Source organism: Heloderma suspectum, chromosome 2 (assembly GCF_057233095.1).
Source record: "Heloderma suspectum isolate Gila_16-S chromosome 2, 16-S_ref, whole genome shotgun sequence".
In the NCBI taxonomy this organism is placed as follows: Eukaryota; Metazoa; Chordata; class Lepidosauria; order Squamata; family Helodermatidae; genus Heloderma; species Heloderma suspectum.
Window position 1 is genome coordinate 161,374,110 of NC_139459.1, and position 11,143 is coordinate 161,385,252.

Consider the following 11,143-nt stretch of genomic DNA (forward strand, 5'->3'; position numbering starts at 1 on the left):
AGGTGGATTGTGCTTGCGTCTGCTGTCTCTTCATTACTTTAAAAATATGAGAGTGAAGAAAAGATGAGGAAATGGTAATATTCTTCAGTACTAAGAAGAAATTTTGCTCAAGTGTTGCAGCAGTGTAGCCTGGATACATTTGTAATGTTCAAAGGACAACCAGTAAGTATTTTCAGTGAAAGGTGGAAGGCTTAAATAAAACTTTATTACAATGGGGTGATCCTGTCTATGCTGATTGTGAGAGCCATTATCTTTACCTTAAAAGACAATCAGTTGTTTCTTCCTGTTTCTCAAGAGATTTATGACGAATGTGATAAATATGTATCATTAGGTGATACATCCTAATGATAATCATGTAAGTTATATTATTAGTGGCTTGTCACGTGGCCTCCTTCTCTCACACTGATCTTGTGTCCCATGAGGCAGAATTACTCTTGTTGTGGTAACAAGTAAGGAATTCATACATACCTTGAAGGGAAAAGCATCTATAAATGGGAATGAATGCCTGCCTTTTAGTGAGAGGCACCATGTAATCTTCCTTTCTGCCCAGATGCAACAGAAATCCCATTACTGGAAAATTTGTTACTTAAGCATCTAGTTACAAACATCTATTTGGGGTCTCCCACCCAGCCCACTCTGCACCATATACAAACAGCACATTTCTTTTAATTTGTAACACTTCAGTCGTTTTTTCATTCCCCCAGTTTTAATGTGTAACATCTTTTACCCTTGCTGTTCTTAGGGGTTGTGTTGTGTCTTGTTTTGAAGTGTTGGCTGTATTATGTTCTTTGTTGCTTTAAGACACTAACCCTGGCCAAAAAGAGTGTGAGAGAGCTGGGCTCCTCCCCCACTGCCACTGGGGGTCTTTCCCGTCAAGACCTGGAGGATTGCCCCAAAGACCTCAGCAGCATCACAGAGGTCTCTAAGGTGATATCTTGTTACCACATGGAAAGGTGCTTAGTGGCCAAGAAAGAAGCAGTGATGAGCGTCTTGACTGGCTAGCCCGTACCCTGTGCCCAGGGAAGCAGTCAGAGGTGACCCACAAGAACCATGTAAGCTGTGTTTTTCTGCAAGCCAGTAGATACCTCTCTTACCAAAGAAAGGGAGATCACCACAGGTGTCTCTTGGGTGATCTCCCTTTTCCAGATTGAAAGAACGCGCACCTCGGCGCAATCTACAAGGCCAATTTAGTGTGGAGCAGCAGCACATCAGGGTCATTTGCGACAGATACTGTCGCCAATCTGCAGCAACCCCCCAGTTCCCCTCTGGAAAAGGTGAACTCAATGAATGCATTTGTTAACACGGGTGGAACTGTGTCCTGATCCACTAATTGCACACAACATGTGTGAGTAAAGGTGAATCAAGGACTAAAGCTAAGAGTAGATTTATCATAAGCTTTCTTGCTCAAAAGTAAGTCTCACTGATATACCCCCTTGAGGAAAGAACTGCAGCTTTAATAATTTGCAATTTAACATTCACCTTTTATCCATCTCCTCTGGCATGGAAAAAGCAATGTGACCCAAACAATCATACACCACAAAGAGGAAGTATTCAAAGCGTAACTCATAGCTTAACAAATGATTCATTCACATACTCCCCCGCCCCTGCCAATACTTTAATAGTCAACTTCAAATAATTAAATAATAGTGGCAGTTTAAGGATTAAGGGCTCAAGGTCAGACAGGATATAATGTGGCAGGTACATCATTGAAAAGAAAATGCCATCCTAAAACTCAACACAGCAATGAGAAGTCACTGATTAAATAATGGACGTAAGTAGAAATTCACTGCAAACAATGGAGCTGTCTTAGGCCTTCATCAGTCAGAGGTTTTTGGAGCAAAACCTAAATTAATTTGATTTTGTGGTTATACATGTAGGGTTTGTGTGTGTTATCATAAGGTAATTCTAGGGAAAAGGCAATACTTGAGCAAATATACTTATCAGTTATATTTATATCCCGCCTTTCCCCCATGGAGCTCAAAGCGGCACACACGGGGCAGTATCCAATTCCGTGCTTACAACCCCACTGATTCTTTTGTGCCCCACCAATTCTGTTGGGCAACCGGTGGGTCCCACCGATTCTGTTGGGCAAGTGGGACCCACCACTTGTACAACAGAGATTTAACGTTTCCTAAAGGAAGCCTTGTGTGTGGAAACACTCATTTCTGGTTTGGGACAGGTCAGCAGAGCTCCTTTGAGTGCTCCACTGACCTGCCCTGTTCCAGAAAGCGCTAAATCTCTGTTCCACAAGTGGTGGGTGCCGCTTGTGGAAGGGAATTGGCAGGGCACAACAGAATCGGTGGCATAAGGGCCCCATTGGATACTGCCCATGGTCTGCCCCCATTTTATTCTCACAACCACCTTATGAGATAAGTTAGGCTGACAGAGTGACAGGCCCAGCGTCACCCAGTGAGCTTCATGGCTAAGTGGGGATTTGAACCTGGGACTCCCTGGTCCTAGCCCAACACAGCCATACTGGCTCCCTAAATCAGTTAATTATAGTTAACTACTTAGAGGAGTAAATTATTTTATATTATCTCAACAAGGTTTATACTGTGGGATTTTCTGGGTTTATGGCATAGTCCTGTGCCTTTAAATAAATGGGCAGATGGCCTATATTGGCCTTCCCCAACCTGGCATTTTCCAAGCATCTTGAACTACAACTTCCATTATCCCCAGCCAGCATGTCCTATATTATAGTAAATCAATACCTTGGCTTTGCCTAGATTTCAGCAGCTGAGGATTACCGAGCTGGGACAGGCTCAGCCTTCAACCAAATTCATTTGCCAAATGCTTTGTCTGCTTAACTGTTCTTGGATGGGGAAGTGCCATCTAGGGAGAAGAGGCAGGCTTCTCAGCAGTTGTTTAAATAATTGGCTCATGTCACCATCTGTTAGATCCTTGTTCCTTCTCTCAGCTGTGCTTTATCTTCCCAACCATGTAAGCCTTCCAATGGGTATAATATTTTGTCAGACTTTTGTGCTGACTCTGTTCTGGTATGTCCATCTTGAGCCTGAGTCTTGTCCCTATCCTGAACCTTTTGGCCACTTTAGAAAACCAAAAGGTAAAAGAACATGTGTCCAGCTGAGAGTGGTGACAAGGACATCTCAGCCCAGATGGATTTGATGGAGGCAAGGGGTGGGACATGCAACCAGGCCATTGTATACTTTTCTGCCCTGCTGAGACATTAGCAGGAAGCAGTAACACTGAGAAAGCATGAACAGTTGTTCGTCCCCCTGTCCCCACTGATGCACAGGAGACATTGTGCACTCCGTCACAGGAGACAGAAGGACTGGGGCTACCTACGCCCAGAAACTCCAGGCCAAATCTTGAACTAAACAACATGTTAGCAACTTTGAAGTTGAGGAGTTGGGACTTGTCAGACAACCACAAGCAGAAGACAAAAATATTTATGTACAAAATCTAAAACTTTGCCCCCATCCAACAAAAGTGCCTGATGAATATAGCATATATTCAAGGTGAATTTGGAGGTTCCTATTCAGTTAAAACATCTGAGTAATTCCAAGGTATGCTAAATGAGTTTGTATAAGACTAATGAGCAAGAATTTGTACATCTCTATTCCAGAACATTTATTTACAGAATGCAGAACAGGGGCTGAAGAAACACAAGATCTCTCTGGTTGTTAAATGCATTTATATGTTTTTTGCATTACCACAGTACAAAATTCTCACCATGCAGGAAAGCAACATGAGATATTTCAGAAAACAGCATTTGCTTGAAGATAGTTTTCACACAGTTCAGAAAAATGAGAGGCAAACAAGGGGGGGGGGCACACGAAAAAAGCTGATACGAATGCAAGTACAAACACTTGACTTCAGAGCAGGGAGACTGGACAGTTTCATGATACTGGTCTGGAGGACACTGTCATGATGGTCTGGAGGACACTGTCACTGATCTTCTGTGGTGCTTGAGAGCTGTAGCAGAATTTGGCAGTTTCTGTGGAATTCCTACAAAAGTAACTGAATATTCCAGTACAGCAAGGGAGGAAACCCTAGCAGTAATTGACAGCTGAGAGAATCAAGCATCCACTTCCATCTTAATTACTGGAAGAGTCAGGTTGTTTCTGGACTTTTCTACACAAGGCATTTATCATATGCTCATCATTCCCTACTCACAGTTGTTTGCATGTTCTTTAGACAACATTGTGACCCTCCAGTTTTGCTTCTGTGGCTAACCAGCACCTTCAGAGAGTTTTTTTTAGGGCGGGGAATATGTGGTATTTATTTGTGAAAGTGAAAGAAAGTCCTATTGAGTATTTGCACTGTTCTGCCATATCACAGGTTATGTAGCAGAAAAGCAGGAAAGGAAATGTGCTTGGATTATCAAATCTGTGATGAAACTGGAAGTAAATACAGTGGATTAACAGCCTTGTGTAGAAATGCTCTCTATGATTGCCAAAAACTGCAACTGAAGCATATGAGCCACTTCTTCCTTCTCCCTTTGGGCACAATTGATTAAGAATTTCTCCAGAGCAACCCAATTGCAATGAATGAGGAGCCACACAGGATTATGGTGCTGCTTTCCTTAGTTGCCCTTAAAAAAAAAGGTAAAGGTGTCCCCAACCAGTCGTGTCCGACTCTAGGGTGCGGTGCTCATCCCCATTTCTAAGCCGAAGAGCCAGCGCTGTCCAAAGACGCTTCTGTGGTCATGTGGCCGGCATGACTGAACACTGAGGTGCACGGAACGCTGTTACCCTTCCCGCCGAGGCGGTACCTATTTATCTACTTGCAATTTCTTGCTTTCGAACTGCTAGGTTGGCAGAAGCTGGGACTGAAGACGGGAGCTCACTCCGTCACGCAGCACTCGGGTCTTGAACTGCTGACCTGCCGACCTTCCAGTCTGCAGTTCAGCATCTTAACCACTAAGCCACCGCGGCCCCTTGTTGCCCTTACACAGACACAAAAACTGTCATTAATATTCCTTTTTTACAGGTGTAATTGAGAAGAGTCTGAGAGATGGTCCAGTAGGAAACTGAAGGAACACAGGTTTTGTAGTTCTATAACCAAGACTGGGGATAGATAGAACTGTGGGTTGCACTCCAAAGAATCCTGGTAGAATAAGCTAATTCTGGGTACATCCTCAGTTTGCAGTAGGCCTCACTGCAAAATTGCAGAGACTTTCTGTGCATCAAGCAATCAATGACATCTAGAGCTCTGGGACATCCATAGACTGCACTAAGCCTTGCCTTACATTCTGTTCCCAGTCAGGACCCAGAAATTGCTAGGAATGAGTGGGTTCTAGGTCAGGTGTGGAAATTACTCTGTCCTACCCAAGCCTTTTAATTTCAGCCCAAATTAATTGTGGTGGAATCTGGCACCACTTCTAGCCAGTACTCTTATCTACTGGACCTCACTCCTCAGGTTACCAGTAGCACTTCTATTACAAACACGGCTAGAAAAATTCCAGAGTATCTCCAAAGTGAGTCTTAGGAAGGGGAAACATTATTCTGGGCCTGATTATAAAGCCAGTAACATATCTGTTAAACAGTTATTGGCCCAAATTGTTGTTTTTCTTCTGTGAAGGTGAACCCACGAGCATGAATGGACATGACTCTTCAGTGACAGTAAGTGAAAACTGTAAGGAGAAGGAATTATGCATCCTGGGATATCTTTAAGGGATTTAGTGATAGGTGGGTCTAGAAGAGTAGATGCATACAAACTTTGGAAACATCTGTGTAAAGTCTGTGCTCTTGGATTTTGTTACTTGGTGTATTGCCACTTTACTACAAACATACATGCAGCATATTGCATGTAATATATTTCTTGCACTATACAGTTTGGGAATAATGATATTAGAAAACAGAATTAGCTACCAAAATGAGAAAAATATGAAGTAGATTACTCCTCGGCATATCAGTGTACATTTCTGAGTCTCTCCTTGGGCATTAACCCTTTGCAGTTCTTGCAGAGGTCTGGCTCAGAGGCCTTTTGCTTCATGGGCAATTTGCTTGCGGCTCTTTTTCAGCATCCACAGTCTGCTTCTCCTCCAGCACTGGCTCCAAATCTGGGGCTCTTTCCCCACTTCGAGCCACTGTGAATCTACTCATGCGTACAGCCTCCTCATAAATGGGTGGTGTCTCCATTCCGGCAGGGTGATGCACTGCTGGCACAGCACTGTGGGAATGAGCTACTGCTAATATTCTCCTAGCAGCAGGGCCAAACACTGAATGGAGGGCTGAAAGGGAAAAGAGCAGGAGTGTTTAGGCTACGTTCAGAACCACAAACGTCAGTAATGATGGGGGTTAAGAACCATCCTTGAGCTCTGATTGATTCTGCAGTTTAAAAACAAGCAGCACAATTGTGCAAGGTTCATAAAGCTTTGTAGAAAATACACTGATAAATGTGTTTGTAGCATGCAAACAAAAATCACATTGCAGATGCCTACAGTGGCAAACAAAACCCACCCTAAATTATAAAGCAATGCTTGTTGAAGTTAAAAGAATAAACACCTTCACATGTCCTGAACTGCAGCATCACAGCTAAGAGTGGTTTTGGATGTTACACCTTGGAAGGAAGGAGAACAAGTAGAAGTGATCAGCACTTCTTGTTCTTATGCTTCTGAAACAGTGCTTATGGTGAGATGAATGCAGTCGCCATACATCTGGAGCTCATTCATCTTTCCACAAGGGAGAACCATAACCCCCCACTAGAAGACAAGAAGTGCAAGTCACACCTCTTCCCGAGATGAAACGTCCAAGGCCACCCTGAGGAACTCCTGTGCCATGCCATTGCTGCTCCTGTCTCCAGGGCAGATGGGAATTAGAGTAGGGGCTCCTCCCATAGATCTTAATTGCTAACGTGGAGATTCATAGGGGGAAAATGTTCCCTAAGATATGCTAGGCCTTCACCATATCCTTGTAACAGAACTCTGGTTGGGAACTTCCTCAGTTGGCCCACAGTTCCAAGGATGTTCACTGCTCTCTGATCCTTTGGGTTGTCATTCCACTCACAGGTGATGGTGCTTTGAAGGGTGCTGTCATGGTCAAATGCGATGACTGTGACCTCGTAGGGCTGGGGGCTGGTGTCATCCCCTGCTGGGTGGCAGTTAAGGCAACAGCACCTCACACAAACAGAGACAAGGCCACAGAGGAGGAGGAGCCCACCAATCGCAACCACAAGCCTAGAAATTAAGAAGGAGGGTCAGAGCTGCTGCCATCTATTTTTCATGCTGTGGAGGAACCCTAAGAGGTGGTTATCATTTTTAAAAAAATACCTAGAGACTCACTGATTTCCCCGTTCCATCCCTTTATTATTCTGGAAGTTCTGGTTTAGCTACTTCTTTATACAGGTAACAGCAATACACACCAGATGCCTTCGAGCTCAACAGCCATTCATTACAACTTACAGGGAAACACAGCCATCTTCTTTGAGGAGCATAAACAACTTTACAATTTTACTTGATAACTGGTATATTTATATAGGCCCAGGACTGTCCGGGCCTCTCAGAAGATCATGCAGGACAAAGCCCTCCCAGTGACTTATGCCAAAAGTGAAAGCATTCTCTTCTAAAGCTCTCATATGGCCTCCTAACACTGAGGCCTTCTGGGCATGCCTCTTAAAGAGGTAGTACACAACAGTGCCACATCTGAAATAAATTCCTGAACTGAGGCAAACAGGGTGCGCCACAGCTTTTAGCTCCTTCCATTTCTTTACATCCCCTCCCTCTGCCCAAAATCCATATTACTGATGCACATTGATAAAACACTGCAAAAAGCACTCTTGATGTTATCGTACATATGATTGCATCAATATTCTTTTTGTGCAGTTTAATCAATGCACACATGCATATCGGTAATCTAGAAGGGAAAAGATACAAAGTACTTGAAAAGTGCAAAAAACTGCGCAAGCACAGTTTTCTGTACAAAATTTGGAAACATGCACACAGATTCCTAATGTCTGGTTCACTTTGGAAACAGGCATAGGTTGCACTTTCAAACATGTTTGGATGAAAAACTGAACAAAAGTTTCCACTGTTCAAGCTAGTTCACCCACGCACCCCCAACTAGAAACTTGTATGGGTGATGGAGCAGTGAAGGGCTGAGGCTCCCCCTCCTTCCCCCACACACCTGTCATTGCCAGGTCTCAGGATCTGACCTGAAACTTCAGAGTTAGAGCCTCCTTCTCCGAGTCGGGGGGGGGGGGGAGATCGCAGGGTGCAGGACAGAGTGCAGGGAGCAAGCTATTTGTGCTTGGGTTGAGAGGTTTTGCATTTTCCCTGCTTCCCCTTTGTCTTTCAGGCACCACCCCGGAGGCATCAAGCACAACCAGGCCCTTCCCCTGACCTGCCCAATGCTGTCCCTCTGCCCCACTAGATGTCACTTGGCTCTGTCCCACCCCACTGGGCTCTATCCCCTGATCGGCCAGGCACCACACCTTAGCTCCCAGGCTCCACATCCCACACCTCTGGGTCTGAGCCTGGTGAGGTTACATCACACCATTACATATGTACAACGCATGTCAACTCTAAAAGGGGGAAGGTTGCCCAAACTGGAAGTACAGACTTATCTCCTGTGCCATTAACGCTATCATATGTGCAGCTGGGGCTTGGTCATGTAGCATAACCAGGGGTTGGCAGACTTCAGGCTTGTGGGATCTACTTTGTTTTTCACAGGTACCCTGCTGTCTGCCTACCAAAACAGTATCTGGGAGGGGTAAGCAAGCCATGTACTGGTAGCACAATCCTATGAGCGTTAATTTGGAAGCAAGCCCCCAAGTGAATTTCAGTTTCCAGCCTTGAAAATAAGGAACAAGGGTGCTACTGAGCCAGTGCTCATCCAGGAACGTGTTTTCAATACCAAAACTGATATTGCAGGCCTCTCATATAAAAATCTACACCTTCTTTTCCCCAAAATATTTTTTTGTTTCAGCAACCTAATTTTTGGGTGGTTGTGCAAAGGGTTTTTTTAGTTGTGTGAGCCTTGGAAAAGAAGGGCACTACTGACATAACTCATCAACACAAACAGCACAAATGACACAGTTACTCACACAGGATGTGTTTTCCTAAACTTACCAGATGTACCAGAGATGGACCCAGTTTGTGTTTGAGCAGCTTCAGGGAAAAAAGGGGTTCAAGAAAATATTAATGTCATAGAAATAGAGGATAGGTTTGCACATGCTTTTCATTTCACTTGGTTACTCTAGACTTGATAACTGGCACCTGAATGTATGAAATAACTCCATTGAAAAGCATTTGGCATTTGAGGGGCTCTGAAGAGATATGGAAGTTCTCCAATGATGCTATTTTGTTTACTTCATATGTTCCTACCTTACTTTTCCGCAAAATTAAAAACAAACTGGATCTCTTAAAAATAAAATCCATCATAGTAGATAACACAGCCTTCCCCAATCTGGTACCCTCCAGATGTGTTGGATTGCAACACTCATCATTCCCAGCCAGTATGGGTCATGCTAGCTGGGGATGATGGGAGTTGCAGACCAACACTTATGGAGGGAACCAGGCTTCAACAGTGGCACAAGGTTCTCTCTCCAAGCTTCTCATCACCTGCACTTCCCAGATTGCCTTGTGAATGATGTGATGCGATGTAATGTCAGTCCCAAGGTATTCCAAGAAATGCAGCTGGCCTTGGAGTCTTGTTTACTGTGAGTGATCCAAGGCCTCTTTTTTTAAGTTAAAAAAAGCATGAAAAAATGGAAAATTCTCAGCTACCTTGTAAGGTTAAATAATGCAAGTAACAACCATGATCACCCAAAATTTCTCCCCCTCATGATCTTTTGGGTGGGAGTCATTTCATCCTCACACACCCAAAAAATAGTTGAAAAAGAATTTTTCTGCCCAGCTCAAAATTCCCAGCATTTCTTAGTCCATTCACCACATAACATTAATCTTCCCTCTCTAAATTCTCATCCTTCCACAATGAGGCAAAATTTCACTCATCTGTGGTATTTTATTGTGCTTATAAGAAGCAGTTAATCCTGTGTGCATACTCACTGGGCAGTGTTTGTACAGCTCTCCTGCAGTTTCACCTGTGGAATCTTCAAAGAGAAAAATGTCAAGGTGGCAGGACACTGCTTTCATTCCTTCATCTGCAATCTTCATCCATCTCAGTTCCCCTTTTCCCTAATGGCTATAATGCTAATAATTGTTCCCCACACCCCCACCATCTAGTCTGACATTTGAATCTCCTCTCTTCTCTCTCCTTGGCATGACTGAGACATGCTTTCTGCATTCTACATTACAAATCAATCCCAAACCCTCTTCCTATTCTCATTTCCTATTGGCTTTCCACTATTCTGCTTTCACTTCTGGCTGGTCTATAAGAGGGATCCAAGGTATCTTACCTGAGATAGACATGTCAAAGCAGAGACGGTCACAATGCGGGTACACATTCCCATCGGTAGATGCATTAATTTTTCTCTTTTCTAAAGTCGGGACCTCCTTCCTAACTCACGTTCATCCTGCATCGTCTTTAAGCCAGGATAATGGGCAGAGAAACTGTCTTGGGGTGTCACAAATCACAGCGTCACTCTTATCTTTTTTCCTGTCATACAAACTTTATTAATTTCTCCGTTGTTCTCTCTTCTTCTTTTTCAGTCTTTATGTTCCTGAAAGTGGCCCATCAATCTCTTTCCCATATATACAGACATGCACAAATATATGCACGCTTTACACACACTTTTTCAATGTCTGCTCATATCTCCCTCAGAAACTGGGAAAACCCACTAAAGTCAAAGAGAGACTCCAGTCCCATTACTCTGTGAAGAGAGCTCCTGCCTCTTTTGAGTGGCGTTATTTCTCTCCCCGCCCCCTCTCCCAGAGAGTCTAGTTCGGGTTGAAGGTCACAGTGTTTGACCTTCTGCGTTCCCTAGGATGAAAACTCTGTTCCTATGGCACCTACGTGCCTAACCTTTTTCAAGCAAAGTGCTTCTTCAGGGACAGGAGGTGATATCTGCAAAATAACTGAGGAAGTATTTCCGAGTATTCCACTCATGAGGTGCACTAATCTCACATGGTCTCCCCTGCTCCAAAGCCCTGATGAGGTATCATAAATGCAATCTATAGCAAACTGCTGCTATTTCAGTTTTGGTCCCCACACAGCTCTCCACCCTTTCCCCTTTCATGGGGATTGCTTTTCTGCTTTCAAACTACAGTTATTCTCCCTCA

The 11,143-nt window shown here is 43.9% G+C and overlaps 1 protein-coding gene across 2 annotated transcripts; it reads right to left on the reverse strand.

Moving 5' to 3' along the window:
- Positions 1-5,698: 5,698 nt before the first annotated feature.
- On the reverse strand, positions 5,699-10,374 carry TMEM52B (transmembrane protein 52B). Of its 2 annotated transcripts, XM_084835470.1 has the most exons (5): positions 10,321-10,374; positions 9,971-10,014; positions 9,032-9,070; positions 6,972-7,141; positions 5,699-6,196 (listed from the first exon to the last, which is right to left on the reverse strand). In XM_084835470.1, exons 1-5 carry the CDS (start codon positions 10,372-10,374, stop codon positions 5,955-5,957), a joined length of 549 nt encoding a protein of 182 aa, XP_084691596.1. In that variant the 3' UTR covers positions 5,699-5,954. The 2 variants fall into 2 exon arrangements, with proteins under 2 accessions (XP_084691596.1, XP_084691595.1); XM_084835469.1 differs by lacking the exons at positions 9,032-9,070; positions 9,971-10,014; positions 10,321-10,374 and adding an exon at positions 7,367-7,528.
- Between the last annotated feature and the right edge of the window lie 769 nt (positions 10,375-11,143).